At 39.8% G+C, this 23,464-nt stretch overlaps 1 protein-coding gene across 4 annotated transcripts; it reads left to right on the plus strand.

Moving 5' to 3' along the window:
* The first annotated feature begins 68 nt into the window (after positions 1–68).
* LOC144048864 (rapamycin-insensitive companion of mTOR-like) lies at positions 69–22,682 on the plus strand. Of its 4 annotated transcripts, XM_077561291.1 has the most exons (38): positions 70–188; positions 314–361; positions 3,228–3,325; positions 4,393–4,457; positions 4,685–4,816; positions 4,928–4,991; positions 6,191–6,317; positions 6,414–6,583; positions 6,962–7,029; positions 7,442–7,509; positions 7,592–7,674; positions 7,803–7,890; positions 8,039–8,129; positions 8,210–8,276; positions 8,484–8,564; positions 9,442–9,542; positions 9,635–9,800; positions 10,065–10,166; positions 10,247–10,293; positions 10,389–10,524; positions 10,628–10,827; positions 10,921–11,047; positions 12,127–12,291; positions 12,599–12,675; positions 12,768–12,846; positions 12,959–13,068; positions 13,150–13,237; positions 13,346–13,438; positions 13,742–13,848; positions 14,166–14,395; positions 14,465–15,554; positions 16,625–16,705; positions 18,225–18,484; positions 18,562–18,768; positions 18,880–19,032; positions 19,129–19,252; positions 20,904–21,042; positions 21,114–22,682. In XM_077561291.1, exons 1-38 carry the CDS (start codon positions 140–142, stop codon positions 21,192–21,194), a joined length of 5,262 nt encoding a protein of 1,753 aa, XP_077417417.1. In that variant the 5' UTR covers positions 70–139; the 3' UTR covers positions 21,195–22,682. The 4 variants fall into 4 exon arrangements, with proteins under 4 accessions (XP_077417416.1, XP_077417417.1, XP_077417418.1 ...); XM_077561292.1 differs by lacking the exon at positions 16,625–16,705 and having other exon boundaries at positions 71–188; positions 18,177–18,484; XM_077561293.1 differs by lacking the exon at positions 16,625–16,705 and having other exon boundaries at positions 72–188.
* Positions 22,683–23,464: the final 782 nt, after the last annotated feature.

Consider the following 23,464-nt stretch of genomic DNA (forward strand, 5'->3'; position numbering starts at 1 on the left):
TCGATAATATTTTAATTGGGATTAGGATAGTTCATCTGATCTCAAATCTGCGAGATGTCCTGTTGTGACAGCCACCCCCGTTGTTTGTTTTCTCGCGAGAAACCACGAAGTTTCCGGTGTTGTGGATGTTCCTGGAAACATGGCGGCCAGCTTCCGCGGCCGTCCTATCCGGAGTCTTCGGATGCGAGGTAAGCATGGAAAAGCCGACTCAGTTCTGCATTTGTTGTTGGGATATTGCAAATGTAGAGTTTCCGAGGCAGCTGATGACCTGGGCGTCTTCCCCCTCAACGTTCGTTGTGTGTGTTTTTGACAGGTCGGAATGACAGCGGGGAAGAGAACGTACCGCTGGATCTGACCAGGGGTAAGCAAAGGCTTGTTCACATCACACTGAAAGCGATTATTGTTCAATATGGATGCATATATTTATTTCCAAACACAACCCACGAAAAGCGCAGGCCCATCGCTGCCACTTGACATTTGCTTGCTAATGCCACTTAGTTTGTTTCATTTCTCTTTAGAGTAATAAACATTTTCTAGCCGCATCTTTAATAACAGACGTTCGCGAGCTCAGCTAACTAACTAGCTGAGTTAGCTGTAGCTAGCTGCCACAGCTAACCACCCATGACGACACTCCGTTGTTTTGATTGGCGAGCGGGTAGGATAGCCTGTTATTAGGCAAAACATCCACAAATGTTGCTGCCACGCATTCGTCTTCCATGTGAAATCGGAGTTTAAGGTTGACAATCGAGTTGCATTCAAACAGCACATGGTGTGCACTGTGCAGGGATGATCTGCTGGTGCACTGCCTCTTAAAAGTGACTCCCATCATTGCTGCATAACCTCTCTGGCTGTTCACTGTACAGTATACATATGATCTCGTTTGCGTTCTAATTTTTAATTTGCGAGGCATGCACTGGCATTGAAATACATTGAATGCGTATAGCATATAATTATTTCATACAGTGTTGATAACATGGCTGATGTCTGTATTGATGGACATGAGCTATTTCATACTGGATAGGGAAATTAACTATTATGTACAGCATACCTAGTGTAAAACGGTTGGTTACTGGGTTTAAGTTTAAAATCCTCAACCACAAAATACAAACTAGATAGACTCAAACGCGTTTTAGGCCATATTTAACCAGATGAGTTTATGTCGAGAACATGATACACTACAAATTTTCCAGCATGTTGAAGGTTTATCATGAATGACTTTGTTTGCATGACCGTTGAACATTTTAGTTTTCTTTGCCTTAGTCATATAAGTATGAGGTAGTTGTTTACGCATGCTTTGTTTTTGTGAGTGCTTGAAATTCTACTTTGAATTGACTGTTGCAATGTTCTTGATCACTGATGGTGTTCAATTATTTATTTAAGTCACATACATCTACAAACATGAATTGTGTGTACTTGTTTGAATTTATTTAGCATTTTCTTTAATGCACAGATGCAGGGTTTCCCCCATAAAACTTGTTAAGCCTGACGATTAGGGATGGACTGCGAACAAAATTCGACCTGGGAAAATATTTGTCGGGTGGGTGTGGGATAGAGGGTGACACGTGAGTGGATTTTCACTCCCGTCCCATCCCACTCCCACCGCAAAAATGCTATTCCGTCCCAGTCTTGGACAGTAGTAAAAAAAAATTTTTTAAAAAACACAACAATCCTGTCTCACTCCCTGTGAAAATGACTCCGTCCCATCCTGCTCCCTTTCAGAATGACTCCCACTCCCATACATATCTCATTATGGAGGTCAGCTACATAAAAAAACACACACACAAATGTGTACGTGCGTAATTTCTGCATATGGAAAGAGAAACACCAACAAATGGCTACTCAAGTGTGTATCTGTCCAAATTACATTTAAGGGGAACAATTTTGAATTGGTTGGATTTCGTGGGATTACGATTTGATTCAATATGATACAACTGTTGGTTTTGACATATTTATTAAAGTGTAACAATATGCTTTCCAAAGCCCAAACCGTTCAAGTTTGTTAAATTAAAAGAAACAAGTCAGCAGCAACATTAAACGGATTTAAACCTGGTAAGCATGTCTCATAAAAGACAATTCAATACGTATCTCGATACATGGGGTGCGATACGATTCAAGAATAGTACATTTTGAAATGTAGCCATTTGATTCGGTTTGGTTACATCAAAACTGATTTTCAGTTTAAAATCTGTTTTCATTCAATTCTATTGGTGTCTTTAAATACACATCATGTAATTCTCTGTATGTTTAGTTTGGCAGTAGCGTCAATCAAAAGCTTGAAGTCTTTTTTTTTTTTCTTCTCAAGAATATTTACTAATTATATGTCAAACTGCCCAATGTTGTGACTTGAGTCAGTCATTTGCTACCATACAGTGCTTGTATCTCAAGTTTGCACTCCCAAGTCACAACAAAAAATTGGCTGATCTATGGCTCATATCTCAAAAAACTCAAAATCTCAAGGCACCATTGTGTTATAAAAGGGAAATATCGTTTTTATTTGAATGCTGTAGTTAACATACTCTCTACACTCACAGCTGTATTTTTTTTGCTTGTCTAGTTTTGTGTTATGTTTTAATGGGAAGTTGTTACTCTAAAAAGTGTTATTTGAGTGAAACATGCCATGTTCAAGAAAAAATAATAGTTTTGAACAATATTTGATTAAAAAAAAAAACCTTCTCTACATTATACTCTATTTAATCACATTTTTAAGATGTTATGACCTTTTCAAGTCTCTACTCTGTTTTGTTGAGCACTGACATATGTAAGTACTTGGAGGAGTGAATGCGAGTATGAATAGTTTTCTGATCCTGTGTCAGCCTTGCCATTAACTAAAAATGAGAATGGTCTGTTGCCCTGTGACCCTGAACATGATCAGCAGTATAGAAATGACCCCACATTTTGTCTCTTTTACCATTAATAATTGTATTTTTTTAATTTTATGGTTATTTTTTGAATTTTATGTTTTTTACGGCAAATAAACAACTAAGTAAGCAACATTACACTAGGCATAAAGTAGTAAACGGAATTGAAAACAAAAAGCACTTCCCCTCTCAGGCTTATGATTTACCATCTAGACTGTGTCTTTACTGTACACACAATATTGGTTTGACCAGATAAACCAACTTCCTTCCTGCATCATATCAATGACGCTTCCCTGACTTATGTGATGATTTGACCTATTACTTGTACTATACAGTAGTTCTTTGTGTTTCGTTTTCTTTGTCCTGTAGAACCACCAGAAAACTTCAGGGAAATCCTTCAAAATGTGGCCAAACCACATGGAGTCAGTAATATGCGAAAACTTGGCCACCTGAACAACTTTGTCAAGGTAATATTTTACAATTATATTTCGGTGTCTAATCCAAAATATTCTCAAGCATTTCTGTTGCTGTCTTTCTCTTAAGATAAACACATTAACACTAATAAAAGTGTTAAGTTTAAGGTGATGATTTGGAATGTCTTGTTGAATTGATAGAACAGACCAATACATCAACCCATGCAAATATTTGCTTTAAAACGTTTTTCTGATGTCTTCTATGTCTTTTGGTTGTCGGTTCAGGACATATTGTGACTGATTGTTGAGCCGGTTGCAACATCATGGGTTGAAGGCCAAGACAGAGTCGGATTTGCGTGATTGCAATTCATAGACCTTATTAATTCTCCTGTTTACAACAAGATAGGGACATCCTCTATCTAGCATGTGTTTCTGTTGCTTCTGATACCTTAAAAGGGTTCTTGGACGATGAGGTTGACCTACCCCCCCCCCCCCCCCTCCCTGAGAATGTCACATATCCCTTGTGGAGTCTCTTCTCCCCTCCTCCTGCTTGCTTGGGTTCTGACATCCGAGTTAGTCAAGAACACCCTCTCGACGCCTCATCCAATCCCGCTACAGCGTTCTTCCCGTTTCTCTCGTAGACTCTGGTGCTGCTTCTGCTTTAGAAGATTCATGTTGAGATCCAAAGATACATTTCACTACCTGTCTTACTCACGTGCAGCTTCCCTCTTAGTTAGTGCTGCTCCATGATGGAGACTGTAGATAACATGCCCGATTGGTTGCCTTCTTTGTCTCATGCAATCTACATGATTTTTATCTGCATTGTTGACATTTTTTTTTGAAAATGGGCTATTTTAAATTATTTTCAAAATTACATTTTTGAAAGTACATTTGAAACACCAGATGATAAATGCTACTAGTGAGATATGTTGCCTCTGCGTTTTGGAATTAGAACTTTCCATCAGCAGTGAAAGGGAATTGATCCAAAGAAATGCTATTCCCTCCTAAAAGGGTTTTGTTTGGTCAGTTTAGTGTTCATTACTTTTGTGTGGACTACAATAAAGAAGTGAACTTTTCAAGTGACTTTATAATTGTTGTAATAAAATATTTCTATGTTGCAGCTGCTATGCAGTGTTAGACACCATGAGGAAATCTTTGGGTTTACATACGAAGAAATCATTGTATGGTAAGTGCTCTTCCTGTAATTTGTTAATTCAGAATTTCTGCAGCCAAAAGACATCAGTCAGGCATTCTATCTTTCGCTGGATTCATTATTTCATTTAGAAATGTGATGGAATTTTAAATGTTTCCCAGTAGATAGGCTACATTGTAGATATGCAAAACGTCTTAATTTGTTTTTCTACTGTTTTCTTTCCCCGTTTTGGACTCATCTGAATGCATTGTCCCCCCTAGTCTGCGACTAGCTTTACTGAATGAGGCTAAGGAAGTGCGTGCTGCTGGGTTGCGGGCACTCCGCTACCTCATTCGTGACACCATTGTGCTGCAGAAAGTCCTCAATCTACAAGTGGATTATTTGATAGCAAGGTAACTGCTGATTTTGATGTCAATACCTTGATTCATTCGAATGGTGCTATACCACCGTGAATGTTTTCTCCCACTGCTTGTTTGTCCTAAAGATATCATGTATTTATTTAGGTGCATTGACATCCAGCAGAGCAACGAAGGGGAAAGGACTCAGGCTCTGAGACTAGTCCGAAAGGTAGACACATTTCTTCCAGTCTTCTAGAACCTTTCTGTGTCTACTTAATTTGTAAGCTTGCCGTGATGTTGCTGGAGGAATGTGCCTCTTACAATCACTATAAATTCCTCTGTCATATCACCATCACAAAGGTCATTGGGTTCGCAGCAATGTCAGTGTGTGGATGGTCTGCGCAACTCTGCAGTCAAGGCTATTTATAGCTTCAGTCCTTTACTGTAAACCTTCTTCACACATACACCCTTGCTCACAAACACACAGAGGGAGGCTCTGTACTTAGGAAAGCGCGATCGACCTAAGGCAACTACTTGGGTTCATGATGTGCACTCGCCTCCAAATGTATTAGAACAGTGAGGTCAATTGTTTTATTTTTGCTGTGGACTGAAAACATTTGGGTTAGATCAAAAGTTGCACATGAGACGACTGCGGTGAAAGCCTGGAAAAACATCACAAGAGAATACAAAAGTTTGGTGAAGTTATTGGGTCACAAGTTTAATGCTGTTATTGCATGCAAAGGATTTGCAAAAAAATGAATCTTTTGTCAGCAAAAATGGGTCTGGATTGTAAAAAAAATTAATGTTTATATGTTTTTAGAATCACTGGTGGGCCGAACAGCCGTGGGCATTAGGTAGCCGCAAAGGACCTTGAGTAGCCTGTTCTAATAATACAGTAGTTCACCAGTGATGTGACATTACGATTTCCTCAGAATGTTCACATTTTTTCATTTGTACTCAATATGGTATTGGTACATGTTTATCAAAAGTTGTTTTCATTTACCAAAATATTTCCAAATAATACATTTTAGGGCCGTAACTGCAATACAATACCGTGATACCACAATAATTTTGCTCAAGGTAATCGTACTGTCAGAATCTGATTCCAGCTCATGCCTGCTTCTAAATTATGTATCAATCGCAGATGCTGATTTGTCTCATATTCATAAACCCAAATGTTTTCGGTCTACAGCACAAATGACATAATTATTGTACCATACCTTGGCTTGTCACACAAACACAATTTTGGTATTACTGTATTGAAGTCCTAGACAGCATGGCAAACCACCTTTTGGCTTGTATATTATGACTCTCTACTGTATTACTATTTCTTAATAAATAACTAAAAAACGAAATTAAAAGCTATCGTGAAAATGTATTTTGGTCCAACATTTGGATTTAACACCCTTACTTTCTTGCCCTCTGTAGATCATCACTGTCAATGCAATGCTTTTCCCCACCTCTGTTGCAAACTCTCTTATCGCTGTGGGGACCGACGGACTACAAGAGAGGGACCGAATGGTCCGTGCAGCCATCGCCATTGTCTGTGAGCTAGGTGAGAAGATGCTCTTGTACTGTATCTTGGTCTCACCCAATCAGTAATATGTTAAAGTAGTATGTTTGTTGTTGTTGTTGTTGTTGTTCCCTGTAGCCCTGAAAAACCCAGAGGTGGTCGCCAAACGGGGCGGCCTAAGCACTATATTGAAGAGCGTGATAGACTGTCAGTTGAGCCGCATCAATGAAGCTCTGATCACAACCATCCTCCATCTTCTCAACCACCCACGTACTCGTCAGTACGTGCGCGTCGATGTAGAGTTAGAGGTACTCACACACACACACACACACACACACACACACACCCCATGTAGAGTAATGAATGAGCCAGTGTAGAGGATGTCAGTATTAGCAGCCATAGCTTGGCCCTCTCCTTCCCATGTTGCTTTCATTAGTTACTCACAGTGTTTCCCTCATAGCCTTATTGTTTAAACAGCAACTTGGACCAAAGCATCCATCAATAGTCACACTAGCCACATGGATGTCATATGACATTAGTCAAACAGCCAAAGGATTTTTTTGAACTTTTGAGTGAAATTCCACATCATGTCTGAGAACAAGTAAACAATTATTACGTTTGTCAAGTCTAAGCAAGTGTGCTTGATCTTTTGTGGTTGTTCTGTGTCTGTTTTTGTTGCCCTCCAGCAAATCCTCGCGCCTTTCACAGATTTTCACTATCGTCACAATGCAGACATGGCTGAAGGCCAACTCAAGTGAGTGTGTGCGTGTGCGTGCGCGTGTGTGTGTGTGTGGTATGAGAAAGAAACAAACTGTGAAAGTCTGTTCACTCTTCTTGTATTGTGATCTTAGTGACCACTGTGAACATTGAAGGGTTTCTATGTTGTCTTTTGAGACAGCCTTTATTATGTGGGCTGTTGACTCCTTAATCACTCACCTGAGTGATTGTCAATCGCACTTATTCGTGTAACCCCTGAACGTCACTCTGAGCGAGTATCTTTATTTATTTATTTTATTACTCTCAGTTTTGTATTTGTGCAAGTTTGTTCGTGCTTGAAAAGTTTTCTTTACAGTCTTTGGAAAGACTCTCCGGTCCATTAATAATGATGTATTGTGCGAGGAACACAGCGTTCTGTTTTTAATGGATGTGTGTTTTCTTTTTCACAGAGAGGACAAAGAGGCACGTTTCTTATCAAGTAGAATGGCCGTAGTGGCAGCTTTCCGCTCTTGGTCTGGTAAGGCCTCAACTGTGATTAAAACTCAGCCTGCCTGTTTTAAAGTTGCTGTTTTTAAAATTCATGTTTTTTTTTCTAATAGGGATTATAAACCTATGCAAGCCTGGTAATTCTGGAATCCAGTCTTTAATTGGTTTACTTTGCATACCAAATGTGGAAGTTAGGGTGAGTGTGAACTGTACTGTACATTCTTTGTCTGCCTCTAGTCTTTCAAACAATTAAACAGTAAACATTGCTGTACATATTTTAAGCATTATACATTTTATTTATCTTTCTAAACATTTTCTTTGCAGAAAGGCTTGTTGGAGGTGTTATATGAGATATTCAGACTCCCTGTGCCCATCGTGACCCAAGATTTCATAGAGGCTCTATTAAGTGTTGGTGCGTAATATCGGTTGTCTTCCTTATAGCTTTTACACCTACCATTAGTAGAAGTTGAGTAGGGGTGTAGAAAGACAAGGTTTTGCCCGCTAATGATCAAATATGAATCCATATTCTACACATGGTACAATTTGTTCTTCCCTATCAGATCCGACTAGGTTTCAGGACACGTGGAGACTCTCTGATGGGTTTGTTGCCGCTGAGGCCAAAGTTGTTCTTCCGCATAGGGCTCGCTCACGGTAAGACCGAAAGATTTAAAAAGCTGACATTTTACCCTTTACATTGCTCATGAAATGGTTCTTTATCTTTTCAATTGCAGACCTGATTTAATGGATAACTATTTAGCATTTGTGCTGTCTGCCTTCATCACCAGTGGGCTGCTAGAGGTGAGTGCCTTGGAAGTAATATGTGCGGGCCAGACAAAGTGACTCAGCATGTGTAATCCCATTCCTCCTTTTAATTTAATTCTATACCAGGCAGATTTCGTTTGCTTCAAATGTCACATATATTGTTGTTTTAGATAAATTTTCATAGTATTTGTGAAAATCTTTTGCTTACTTTCATTTAAATCACATTTCTTTATCTGTCTTCAGGGTCTTGTCGAAGTGGTGACAAGCAACGATGATCCTCTTGCTGTCAGGGCCACCATCATTTTAGGCGAGCTTTTACATATGGTAAGGTGGAGTCTGTGACTAATTCTGAAGCTGGTAAAAGCTGTTTCTCTGTACTGTGAGAAAATCCTATATATATATATATATATATATATATATATATATATATATATATATATATATATATATATATATATATATATATATATATATATATATATATATATATATATATATATATATATATATAAGGTGTCAGGTGCTAAAAATGTTTTAATCGTAATTAATCGCATGATTTCAATAGTTGACTCACGATTAATCGCAAACTTTATATCTGTTCTAAATGTACAGTAAAATAATGTTTTCCTAAGTTTTAATACTCTTGTTAACTTAGAAGTGGAAAAAATGTTAAACTAATCGAAATATGGCTGCATCTTTTAGTCATTGATACAGTCATTTTAAAACTCCAAAAATTGAGTTAAAATTAAAAAGATGTGCTGTAAAAAAACGAGTGATATTGATGTGTTGGTCATTTTTCTGCCACTAGATGGCATAATTGCATTTGTCAAACGGTATCAGCTCAGTGCGTTTTCCTTTCATATTAAGAGCTATCTAATCTTTTAACGTGAAGTAACTTGTGAAATACTGCACATTTTTAAAATTGTAAAATACAACTTGACCGCAGTCTCCACCAATATATGCATTATTATAAAATTTATTACTGCTAAATTTTGACGTGGACTTGTCTGCTGCGTTGCGGCTAGAATTCCCCCAGTACAGCCTTTCCAAGTAAAGGGCGGTCATTAATTGCGCGTTGAAAAAATTTGTGCCGTTAAAGGAACTTTAATTTAACACACTAATTTTGACACCCCTATAATAAACAAACATGAATAGCATATGTAATCAAGGCTTTTCCCGCTACCTGTGTCCCCATGTTTAGGCAAACACCATCCTTCCACACACCCACAGTCACCACCTGCACTGCCTTCCCACCCTTATCAACATGGCAGCTTCCTTTGACATCCCGCAGGAAAAACGACTGTGAGTACATTCATGCTTGAATTCTCTCTCGTTACAATGAGCTGAACTCAAACCCTGACCCCATCATGGATTACTTTTCAATTTTGATTCAGTCGGGCAAGTGCAGCTGTCAACAATCTGAAGCGTTTCCATGAGAGGAAGAAGAAAGGTTTCAAACCACACAGTCTCTATCTAGACCACATCATCCGCAAGTCTGTGTCCTCACATAGCCGCAGAGAGTCACACTCACGGGCCCAAAGGGACATCTACGTTATTAAGGTAAGCTGTTCACTGATAAGCTCAAATTAGCACATCTTCCTTTTTTAGGACTGATGTCTTAAGGTAGGCAATACTAACAAGCAGAAGTACAGTACTTGTTTATTGAGGATTATTCAAATCTACTGTTTGGCACAATGCATGATCTCACTGATGATTTCACACAAAAGGTCTTGTCAATTTATTTTTTACTTTTGATGGTTAGTTGACCCTGAAAAGCTTCTGCCAGTTTCACTCAAATTGTTACTTCTGTATTTCTCTGTTAAGGACACAGAGGAAGCGTTGATGATGAACTTGAGAGAGAGTCACATTCTCAACCATAAGCAAAACCTAGAGTGGAACTGGTTGCTCATTGGCACTATCCTAAAGGTCAGGCAACAATACACACATGCACCCTCTTGTTGTTTTGGGTCAATAATAGTATTTAAATACCTTTTTTCCCATCCTAGTGGCCAAATGTAAATCTCAGGAACAACAAAGATGAACAAATGCACAAGTGAGAGCCATTGACAAACTCTACACCGTCATACCCTAGATATATAAATCTATGTTTCTGATTATTTCACTTTTGTTATTGCATGTGATATGCAGGTTTGTGCGGAGGCTGCTGTACTTCTATAAGCCCAGCAGTAAATTGTACGCAGGGCTGGCATTGGATCACGTTAAGGCGAGACAACTCACTGTGGTTGGCTGTCAGTTTGTTGAGTTCCTCATGGACTCAGATGAGGTGAGAACAATCTAGAAACAAATTTCCAATTTCATGTCATTGTGTACTTTGTTTTTAACTTGCTTGTCCTGTTGGGTCTTTCGCGGCTCCCTTTATTTACTAGGATGGACATGGCTACCTGGAGGACCTCGTGAGGGATATGGTATCATGGCTGTCTTCGTCTGCAGGCCTGAAGCCTGAGCGCTGCTTGCAAACTAACGGCCTGCTCACCACACTTAGCCAACACTACTTTCTCTTTTTGGGGACACTCTCTGCACATTCTCAGGGAGTCAAACTGCTGGAGAAATGTGGCCTGTTTCAGTGGTGAGTGTACAGGAACAACCTAACACATTTTTGCCGCATTCTCGTCCATGCGCATTTACACAGCTTAATTCTATCTGCTTTCTGTTTTTGCAGCCTGCTGAATCTGTGCTCTGTAAAGAACCAGGATGCTGTGCTGAAGCTTGCTGTAGCCACACTGGACTACAGCAGAGATGGTCTGGCAAGGGTGATCCTCTCCAAGATCCTTACCGCTGCTACTGATGTAGGGCAACAGCATAAACACACAAATGTATTTGTATTTGTGATAAGGAGGGAGAATTGGACATATTCTCTGGTGTAAATTATTGTTTAAAATTAGGGGTGTCAAAATTAATGTGTTCATTTTGAGTTAATTTAAAGTTCCTTTAACAACACAATTTTTTTTAAACACGCAATTAATGAACAGCCGCTTACTTGGAAAGCCTGTACTGGGGGAATTCTAGTTGCAACATCAAAATTTAGCAGTAATAAATTTAATAATAATGCATATATTTGTGGAGGCTGGTGTCAAGTTGTATTTTACAATTTTAAAATGTGCAGAATTTTACAAGTTATTTCATGTTAAAGATTAGATAGCTCTTAATGTGAAAAGAAAAATGCACTGAGCTGTCACCGTCTTACAAATGCAATTATGCCATCTAGTGGCAGAAGAATGACCTCAACACAAATCAATATCACACTCCTTTTTTTTGCAGTACAGTCCATCTTTGTAATTTTAACTCAATTTTATTAATTATTTTTGAAATTGCTGTATCAATAACTAAAAGATACAGCCACATTTATGTTAGCAAGAGTATGAAAACATAGGGAAAAATATTTTAATGTACATTTTATTGTACATTTAGAACAAATATAACATTTGCGATTAATCGTGAGTTAACTATTGAAGTCATGTGATTAATTACGATTAAATAATTGAATTGCCTGACACCCCTATTTAAAATATGAAATTTCAAACTGTGAAGGGAGAGGGACAGTAAGTTTAAGACCTAGGAAATATATAAAATAATGAAATGGTAACTTGACATGCAGGTTTTCAACTTTCGAAACATTTTGATTTAGCGTTTTAGCATTCATCTTTATTGGACTTAATTGATAATACCGGTACTGTATTATTCTTTAATAATAATAATGATAATAATTCATTTAGTCGCTTTTCAAGACACTCAAGGTCACCCTACAACATAATAAAATTAAGAAAAAAGAACTACTGTACAATAAAATAACAGAGCATAAGACATAATTAAAAAATCAAAATCAAATGGTGTTCCTCTTCTCTCAAACAACGCATCTTGTGAGCAGACCTGCAGACTGTATGCAACCAAGCACCTCCGTGTGTTGCTGCGAGCAGCCGTGGAGTTCTTTAGCAGCTGGGGCATGGAGCTGCTGGTCACACAGCTTCACGACCACAGCAAGGCTGTGTCCATGGAGGCCCTCGATATTCTGGACGAAGCCTGTGAGGACAAGGTGATCATGGAGAGACACACACGTCATGCTCACAATCACATATTCTCATTTATGCACATGCCTGCATGTTTTAGCCATGAAATTGTATCCCTTTAAAGCCTCCAGTGGGTTTTTTGACATTGTACTGCCTTCTGTTGTCAAAAACTCATAAATTGGGGCACTCTTACGTCTGTACTGTAATATCTAGTTAAACAGAAAATCATGGTCTGGTGGGTAAATCCAGTGACACATATTTTTGCGATCAAAGACTGAAATGCCGAAGAAGCAACTTCTGTTGTCTGACTAAATATGTTTGTTCATTTGACAGGCCAATCTTCATGCGCTCATCCAGCTGAAACCAGCTTTGTCTCACCTAGGAGACAAAGGCCTTCTTCTGCTCCTCAGGTATGAATTGCCTAATGTCTGCTAGATCTTTCATTGCATAGTCACATCATTGTGTTTTCTTACAATCATACTATATTTTGTCTCTACTGCAGGTTCCTGTCCATACCTAAAGGTTTTTCTTACCTCAATGAGAGGGGTTATGTCAGCAAACAGCTCGATAAATGGCAGAAGGTACACACAGGAGCTTCTTGTATTGATTTATTTTGCAGATGATTTTTTTTTAACCTGTTGTTTAAAAAGTATGCAGTGTATTTGCCAGATGTGATTTCCTTTTGAATTGCAGGAATACAACCTAAAATACGTAGACCTGATAGAGGAGCAACTCAACGAAGCACTAACAACCTATCGCAAACCCGTTGATGGCGATAACTATGTGAGACGCAGCAACCAAAGGTTAAGAAGCTGATTTTTCTATTTTTCACATTTAAATACCAGTCAAAACGACTTTTGTCTAATTTAATTGATCGTCTCTAGGTTACAAAGACCAAATGTCTATCTCCCTGTGCACTTGTATGGTCAGCTAGTCCATGATAAGACAGGCTGCCATCTATTGGAGACTCAGGTAATTACAGGATGTTGCACTGGAATTTTGCTAATCTGCCACATTTTCTTTCTATGTAAAATCATGCAGATTTATTTGGACCTCTTTGCTCTGTTTGTTAATCTCCAGAGTATAGTTCCTGACCTCAGCTACACGGTTCGCTCCCCGATGCTGGACACCTGGGAGGGCATCAAACAGCTGAAGGCTGCTCTCTGGGCTCTAGTCAGTAACATTTAATATAAGTTAATATTCGAATGAATGATTTTCACACTTTAATTTTTACAAGCTTATTGATCCTTCTGTAGTATTGAAAGTTTGGGATTCAAAATGTAAGTGGTTTCTGGCGAGTACACTTATAAAAAGCACAAGGGCTACTTTTGTTTTTTTAATCCATTATCTATGCCCAAAAAAATATGAAGTTATCAAGACACCATCCATTTTGGTTGATAGCTCTATTCTAATTTACTTTATCAATGATGTCTGAAGGTAATAATATCTCCGGATTTTTGTTTCATTTCCATCCAGGGCAACATCGGCTCTTCGAATTGGGGCCTGAATCTCCTCCATGAGGAGAATGTCATCCCTGACATGATTGCTTTAGCACAGCACTGCGAGGTGTTGTCAGTTCGAGGGTAAGGCCTTTTTTATTATTATTATAAAAAATAAAAAAATTGGGGTGGGGGGTTACACCACACACTAAAAACACACACTTTAAATGCATCTTATTCAAGACCCCATGTTTGTAAGCATTAAAAGAAAAAGGATTTGCCGTTATTGGGTTTTTTTTTCAGGCTGCCTATCACTTAGTATTCCTTTATTATATATTACATTTATTCAACAGTAACACTGAATTGAATAAATATTACCAAAGTTGCATGGTGTAATAACTAACGCTTTGAGAGTCCTCTGTGTTTTCACCTAATTTTTTAAAATCTGTTTATATTGACAGTACGTGCGTTTATGTGCTGGGAGTGATCTCCAAGACGAGGCAAGGGTGTGAGATGTTGAAGCAGTATGGTTGGGATGCAGTCAGACACAGTCGCAGGACGCTGTGGCCAGTCACTCCAGATGAGGTTGAAACCCAGTTGACCTCTGAACTATCATCCGTACCAAGCACGCTTAGTCTCAACTCTGAATCCACCAGCTCCCGTCACAACAGTGAAAGCGAGTCTCAACCAAGTATGCAAGGCTGATATATTACTTTTTGTTGCAGAACATAATAACTAATCTTTTATTTTGGGCTTGCAGACATGTACATCCTGGACGATGACAAATGTGATGCTCTGGACCAGTCAGATGAGGCTCCTTTCTATATACACTCCAAACCCGTCAAAGACCGCAGCCCCTTCACTATCCTGGCCTCCACACGCTTTGTCCGTGCACGCTTCCTCAACTCCCTATCTCTCCCCAGCAAGAAACTGCGCTCCACAAGTGACCCCAAGACCTCGACGGGCTCCCGCACGCCAACTGAGTTTAAGATGAGGCGAAACCGGACAGTGACGGAGCCCTCTGTCTACAGCCCAAACCAGGGTGATGTCTTCACCACTGTGTTAAATGGCAGAGGAATGCCAAAGAGTCCCACTGTCAGCCTGGAGACCTCATTTGTCGGGACCAGAGGGGGATCTGAGGAGCATCTTGTAGATGGAAAGCTGGCCAGGGGAGGAGGCTCAGGCCTGGCACTCAGTGGTCTGGCAGGGCACGCCGAGCATCCGTGTCGAGAACGGGAGCAGAGCAGCCGAGAGCGTCTGGCCGGAGGAGATGGAGGTTCCTCATCGGGTGGGGGTACTGTGGGAGGAGGAGGAAGCGCGGGAGGTACTCAGTTTAAAAGCCGCAGTCAGAGTTTTAACACGGACACCACAACCAGCGGCATCAGCTCCATGAGCTCCAGTCCATCAAGGGAAACCGTTGGAAACCCCGAGCATTCCGAACCCGAACCGGACTCTTCTGACTGCGTTAGCCTCAACACGGTTGTCTCAGCCAAGACTGTCAAAACGCTGTCCCCTCTCGCCCCCCAGGCACAAACAAACCACATGTCTGCATCCAAGTCCTCCACTGTCTCTTTGGTACCACCCGGCTCCTCGCACACGCTCCCCCGTCGAGCGCAATCTCTTAAGTCCCCCTCGGTGACCACCATCAAGAGCCTCGCTGACTGCAGCTTCATGTACACCAGCCCAAGAGACGCTCTGGGCTATGCCACACTGAAGCGGCTGCAGCAACAAAGGATACACCCGTCTTTGTCCCATAGTGAAGCACTGGCGTCACCTGCAAAAGATGTGCTCTTCACAGACACCATCACTATGAAGACTGGCAGCTTGGACTCCCGACTCACACCTCGCAGGTAAAGCTTGGCTATGGAAACTATGTAGCAAAATCACTCTCAATTATTCTTTCTTTGTCTTTCTTAATGGTTCATGAGTGTCATCATTTTCAACTGTTTACTATTACAGGGTTTTCGCAGGTCAGTAGTAGCAAGTATTAAAGTCATTAAATTCATTTTGCTGAATTTAAGGCATTAAATATGATATCCAGAGGCATTGTTGTTAATATTTTTATTTTACATACAACATTGTGCAAAGGAGTCACCATAACACAATTTAGCAATAATTAACGTGATTTTCATTTAAAAAAAAAATTATATATATATTATATATATATATAAATAAACCACGTTAATTATTGTGTTATAGTGACTCCTTTGCACAATGTTGTATGTAAAATAAAATATTAGCAACAATGCCTCTGGATATCATATTTATTAATGCCTTAAATTCAGCAAAATTTATTTAATGGCTTTAATGCTTGCTACTGACCTGCGAAAACCCTGTAATAGTAAACAGTTATATATACATACATACATTATGTATGTATGGTCAGTCCACACATGTGGGCGTTTTTTTTTTTACAAAGTATTTACCAAGCTAAAGTGTTGAAACTGGATTATTCTCTTTGAAAATTTATTTTTAATGATTGAACCAAACCATTATGGCATTGTGCCAAAGCCATTTTTGGTGTCTCATGAAAAGTTTTTGGCTCGACGCCAGATATTTGCTGATATCTGCAAAAACCCTGTATTAAAGCATACAATGCCATGGACCAAATAATTGAGTGAGTTGCACCTCGTACTCAATTAGTTGGGATCTATTAGAACAGATATTGTGATAACATCAGTGACCTCTGACCTGAAATGGTCTTTTAATTGTGTGTAAGATTAATTGGAGAAAAAAAAAACAGGGACAAGCAACTCTAGATTTTCTTCCAATTTTCACTTTTTTTTTTTAAAGCAATATATTGATATGCGGGGTGTCCTAATACTGTTAGCATCAATCTTAAGGCAAGGTCAGTGTTTCTGTCTGCATCAGGAGTCACAGGTTTGTTTTTGCTTCGTGGACATTCTGCTGTGTTTGTCAGGATATCAGATAGGAGAAGTACCTGCCCAGACTCCAGCGTCTTAAGTCCATACCACAGACTGTCCAGAACGCTGGTGCCGCGGTGGGTGGACCTTGCCAGTGTTCTCGTTAGTTAGATTTTAGTGCGAGTCTGCTTTTACTCTTCTGTGTTGCCACTATGCCCACAGAGGTCGTCACCAGCGCTTTGACCCCTGTAGAAATTGTCAGAAAGTCCCTTGTAGCTTGGTTGTTAGTATTAGTTACACATAGCAATCCCACAAATCTGACTGCTGATCATATTTACACAAGCATGTTTACATCCAATGAAGCAACTCAAGGCTCCAATGACAGGTGATGGTGGCAAAGTTGGTAGGTAGGTAGTTGAACCCCCCGCTCTTATTTCACACTTTGTGGTTTCTTTATCTGTGGCAATGATCCACATCCTTTTTAAATTTCCTGGATGGAAGCAAAATATACACAATCAGCTCCTTGAGGCTGACAGACCTCCAAGATGAGTTGATGAGTGTGACACGGTGCATCCCATACTGGAATTGTACTTTCTCAATTCTCTCTGCCACAAATTTAACACGCTCTCACAAAACAAGCTTGTCTCGGCCGCATATAATAATATTATATATGAATTAAATATTCATGAATAAAATGGGGGGGGGGGGATAAAATACAAGGCCTCCCCCACATTGGCCATATTTATGAATAAATACGACTATCACAATGTTGTCATAAATTAGACAAAGGGCAATTTCTGAAAAAATTGCGTGGTAATGCTGTAAAGGTGAATGCTATTAGCCGAATGCTAAGATTTGAATGCATGTGCTTATGAAGTAAATTGAAAGATAAATTATGTGAAAATGACAAATTTTTACTTGTAGTTAGATGACAAATGAATAAAAAGAAAACTTGAAATGCTATCTGTCTAAAGTGGGATTTAATCATTTCAGAGGAATTATAATCCATTTCCTGATATGATAGTTGGTATGGAACCATCGGGTATCCTAAAATGTGGTTCAAGCGGGGTTTGAACCCAGGTTCTCTGTGGTGGAGGCAATTGCTCTAAGCACTGACCTAACTTGTTCAAAAATCATGGCTTATGGCGTATTCATTTTGAAAAGTGTCCAAAAAAAAAGTGTCCCATTGAAAATGAACGAGGAAAAGTTTATATTTAACGTTAAATTGTGCGAATAATGTAAGTGCTGTAATGTGGAATTAGACGATTTATACTCCGGTAGGTGTGAATTTTTGAAGCAAGTTGAAATTTTAGTATTAAGTAAGTAAGTATTATCTGGGAGTTGTTACACGGCAAAAATTGTGGAGAATAAAAATGCTTCAACATTCCCACAATGAAAAATGTTATGAAAAATGTGTCCCTCCATTTGAAAGAAACCTCAGTCAGTTCTCTGCTTTATAATTTGAAGCTTGTGTTTCAACACTCGAACGGGCAGTCGCTTCTTATGTGTTGTCATCCTTTTGTCCACCATCTTCTCACTCTCCTCACCAAATCTCTCTCTGCTTTTATCCACCATTTTTTGCTGCTACTCCCCATCTTTCCTTCCCAGTCTCTCCCCCCGGATCCTCTCACGTACCTCTCCTCTTGGCCTCCCTAGGTTCTTGAAGGCTCTAAGCTTCGCCTCCCTGGACAAAGAGGAGCTCCTCAGTCCAATCAACCAGAGCACTTTGCAACGTTGCTCCTCTGTGCGCTCCATGGTCTCCAGCGCCACCTATGGATGCAGCGATGACTACATCGGTCTTGCGCTGCCTGTGGATATCAACGATATGTTCCACATCCGAGACACGGCGTACTTTCAGCAGAGGATAAGCCCGCCTTCAGAGGAGAGGAAACGCTTTATGTTTGGTGACGATAATGGTAATCATCAGCGTGTGTCTGCAAAAGGAACACGGTAGTTAAAGATCATGCTAATTTGTGAATTATTGACCCTGTAGGTGATCGTCCTGCCCTCCCAATACTGAAGCAGCAGTTCAGTATCTCGGAGCTGATCGCCAATAGAGGCGACTGCCCCAACCACATTGTAGACTCGGATGAGACGGGCCTGCAGGATCACACTGACGAGAACTGCCTCTACTGTGTAGGCGCCATTGTCCTCGGGTACCCCGCACAGCCACCAAGCAACAGTACACGGGCTCGGACAGGTGATTGCACGTCCACACCTCGCAGATTTTTCAATCGGACTTCGAGCTGGTGCATTCCCAAATCGACACTTTCCTTCAGGTCTATTTATTGAGTGCAACTTTTTCTTCCAGACTATGTCGACTTCCCATCCTGGGGGGGCCAAAGTGGCCATCGTCTTGAGGTGATGCCTCAGTCCAAGTTCTCCGGCGTGTCAGGCTGCAGTGACGCCGCCGTGTCACAAGGCTCCATCTGTTGCACGCCCACACCTAGCGATATTGTCATTGGTGAAGAAAACAACTGCCTTCATCTTGTTTGCAAGCACATAAGCAGTGCTTGGCAGCAGAGCCATATTTTCAAACCTGTTATGTCATCCTCTATAGGTGGCAAGGCCATATTAGAGGACGGCCCTGCCCCTCGAGTGCTGCTAAGAAAAGAGGTGCTTCGCCTCATCATCAACCTCAGCTCGTCAGTTGGGACCAAAGGCCACGAAACAGGACTTCTCACGTAATTGATGTTTTTTTTTTTGTGTGAATATTAAAATTAGAGCTCAGGCACCCAAAATCCCCATTCTCTAGGGCAGGGGTGGCCAAGTTCGGTCCTCGAGAGCCACTATCCAGCCTGTTTTCCATATTTCTCTCCACTAACACACCTGATTCATGATCAGGATCGTTGTCAGGCTTCTGCAAAGCTTGCTGATGAACTGATCATTAGAATCAGCTGCGCTGAAGGAGGAAGACATGGAAAACAGGCTGGATAGTGGCTCTCGAGGACCGAACTTGGCCACCCCTGCCCTAGGGTGTTTTTGAAAATTCACTCTGATGTCCTAACACCACTCTGAGTGTGTATATTCGAAGAGGCAGAGCGCGCTTCCCTCCCATGCTTGAAGTCTGTAGTGGCTGATGCACTGGGCGCACCGTCTCCCCAGTTAGAGTGCCTAGAACGTGCTCCGGTACTCCATTTTTTTGGGGGTACTTTGAAGTAGTGATGGCAAATGAAGCTTCATGAAAAGCTTCATGAAGCACTTGTGATATTTTTTGACTCCTCTACATGGCACTCTTGGTTTAAAGATGCAGTGGAAATTTAATCAATTTCCATTGCATTAGCATATACCAAGAGGGAGTAAAAAAATATATATCACAAGTGCTTCATGAAGCTTCATTTTCCCCATCCCTAGCTCCAAGTATCCGAACGGTCAGAGTGAAGCAGTGCACACTCAAAGCGTATTTGTAAACACAGCCCTAATTGTGTTGATGGCAGCAAACAAGACCCAGTTGAAGTAGTGATGGCAAATGAAGCTTCATGAAAAGCTTCATGAAGCACTTGTGATTTTTTATTTTTTATTTTTTTTTTACTCCTACTAGATGGCACTCTTGGTTTAAAGATGCAGTGGAAATTCCCATTGCGTTAGCCTTCATATTTAAACCAAGAGCACAATCTAGGGGAGTAAAAAAAATATATATCACAAGTGCTTCATGAAGCTTCATTTTCCCATCACTAGCCCCCAGTATCCGAACGGTCAGAGTGAAGCAGTGCACGCTCAAGGCATATTTACAAACATACCCCTAATTGTTTTGGCGGCAGCAAATGAGTCCCAGTTGAATTTGAAACTTTCGCTTCTTTTTGTTTTTTAGTTTAAAATGTCTTCCCCTAACTCAGGGGTCTGCAACTTGCGGCTCTGGAGCCACATGTGGCTCTTAAGTCCTCACTTGTGGCTCCCTGTGGATCTATAAAAAAAAATAGTAGAGATTAATATGATTCAGATTTTTTTTTTTTTAAATGAACAATTAAATATTCAAAAAAATGTCAGTCCAAAAGTTTAAGTTGTAAGAAAAAGAGACAAAAGGTAGGTGAAGGTTTTTAAAACTACCTAAAAAAAATCTAAAAGTGACCATAAAATGTCCATGAAATTACAAAAAATGTCAGAGAATTGAATAAAGGCAGAAAAGAAAACATTCAAAGAGAGAAATTCAGAAAATTGCCATTAAATGTCCAAAAAATGTCCACAAATTGCCCCAAAAAAGTCAAAAACAAAAAAAGCGACTATGCGGGGTTGTTAGTTTTTTTAACTTTGTCATGATGTTTTTTTGATTGCTGCAACTTGTAGTCCGAACATTACATTGCGTTTTTAATTTTTAATTTTTTAATTTTCCTTTAGGATAAAAGAGAAGTTTCCGTATGCATTTGATGACATCTGCCTGTACTCCGAGGTGTCTCACCTCTTAGCCCACTGTATGTTTCGCCTGACCTCCAGACGTTTCATACAGGAACTCTTCCAGGATGTGCAGTTCATGCCAGTAAGTCTACTTCTTTCTCCCCTCCCGCATTCAAGTCAGCATAGATGTAATGTTGATCTTGCTTATTTTAGATGTACGAGGAGGCAGAGTTAATCCTGACAAAGCTGCCAAAACCTGTTGAAAAGGAAGAGGACTCTCCTGCGGAATCCTGATCATCATCCTCCCTCACCTGGGTCTTGCCTACCAGCCCTTGAACGCCACCCAACATTGAACCATGAAAGCCTGATCATCAGATACGCTTTTGAAGGGTGGGAGCAGATTTGGCGTGTGTCTCTGTTGCTCAAAACGGAAGACAAGTAGCCAAGGAAGAAGTGAAGGAGTGGAGCGTCTCGTCACTCGCTGTTCTTCAAGCAAATGAGCAGTAACAAACAAACCGCCTAATGCTGTTTCAGATTTCTTGGAAGGGGCGAAAAAGAGGAGCAGCTTAACCAAATACGGTCTGCTGAGGGTTGGCAAAATTGCAACACTCAATAATACATTAAAAAAAAATGGATCAAAAGGACAAAGGACTCGCGCTGTTTCAAAAGAAAAAAAAATCTTTGTCTCCTTCCAGAGGTTGTTTTCATTGCCCACCCAGTGAGTCCACAGATCCTGTGTGCTTTTTCTCTCTATGAAACAAAACACTAAAAAAGAGTCCTGCTGTTTTTTTTTAAGGATCTGGAGCATTTGTGCTTCACATTCACCCGCCTGTGATCTGTACAAGCCACGCGTGTTTTTGCTTCTCTTTTCCTCACTTTTCCCGCAACTTGTAGCCTCCAGTCAACACAGACGACGGTTTCCTTTCCTATTTCTTGTATCTCAGACAATCAAACATCTGTAGTATTGTCATCTTAAGCGCTATGCGGTATATGCCACCCTTATGAAGTCCATGAGGAGAATAGCATGTAGTCTTATGCTTGTTATTACCACATCCTTTTTGCTTAAGTTCTTCTTCAGCCATTGCATTTTTGGTACGCTAGTGTTTTTTAGTCAAGAAGTGCGCTGTATCTGCTATTCATTGTGTAGAATGACTTAATACAGATTTAGCACCAAAACCCGCATAAACCCAGCAGCTCTCCAACACTATGCCTTCTTACCTCCGTGCTTCACTTCCTCTGCATGTGTAACACGCATGGGCCAAGTTGTCACCTTGTTTCTTGCTTGTAACACTTTTCTTTTCAAGAAGGTTGCCATTACATTGTAAGAGTAGGAATACCCTAGATTCTTTTTTTTCCCCCCACAATGCAATATCACTGTGGCTGAGACGGAAGACGGTGACTAAATAATCTGTACAAGGTTGCCGGGGAGATGGGATGGGACTGATCTCTGTCTCCATTGGCTTGTTTTTTGCTCTAATGCTGCTACACAAATGGACTCATAGAGAGATGATTCATAGATCAGCTGAGTGATGTCAGATGTGATCTATTTATTAAATGTCTGTACCATAGTGAGCTCAACCAGAGAAGAAAAAAAGTTATTTATATTTTCCTCAAGACTGTATTATAATTTAATAAGTTCTTTTTGTTTTGTTTTTTTTGCCTGAATCGTGGTTTCCCCTGTATATTGTGTACAGTATGTTTTGGGGGCATTGATGACCTAAAGAAACATACAATCCTATCAAAGGGATGCATTGTTAATTAAAAAGATGGAAATACCCTTTTTATTTGTTTCTGTTTTGTGTGACTTGTCTCCAGTTAAAGGCAACCTAAATTACACTTTTGGATCGGTCTTGTTTAAGAAAATAGAAGAGACATTTAACCAGTATCAACCAGGCAAGAAGTTACTTTTTCCACTCTTGTCTTGTAACAGGGTTCTTGCGGGTCATTAATTAGCAACAAGTCATTAAATGGATTGTGCTGAAATTAAGTCCTTAAATGGCATTAAAAAAGCATTATTGAAGATGTTCAGAGGTATCGATGTAAGGATTGATGTTTAAAAAAAAAAAAGTCAATGCTTTATTTTACATACATTCTGCAAAATTCACAATAATAAATGTGATCTAAAAATATATGTATTAGTGTGGACTAGATACTGTAATTGTAATTTACAATTAACAAAATGCCCTGCAGTCCACAAACAAGTTGCTACTTGTCCAAATACCAATTCCTCTGAATTTGAAGAGAAAAATGTACTATTTCTGTCACCAATGTCCAGCATGAAACACTACTGCCATCTAGTGGAAGATAATTACCTTAACACAAATCTATGACTCAATGTTTCACGCTCCTTTTAACTGTTAAAAGTATATCATTTAACTTCAACTAAACTTGCTATAAAATTATGGTATTAATGAATTAAAAGATACAACCACATTTGTATTTAGTAACCTTATTTGTCCACTTTTATGTTAATTAACAAGAGTATGAAATACTTGAACAAAAATTATTTTATTCTACATTTTCTTATGCATACTTTATAGTAATCAGGCAGAACACAACTTGGC

This window comes from Vanacampus margaritifer, chromosome 3 (genome assembly GCF_051991255.1).
Source record: "Vanacampus margaritifer isolate UIUO_Vmar chromosome 3, RoL_Vmar_1.0, whole genome shotgun sequence".
Classification (NCBI taxonomy): Eukaryota; Metazoa; Chordata; class Actinopteri; order Syngnathiformes; family Syngnathidae; genus Vanacampus; species Vanacampus margaritifer.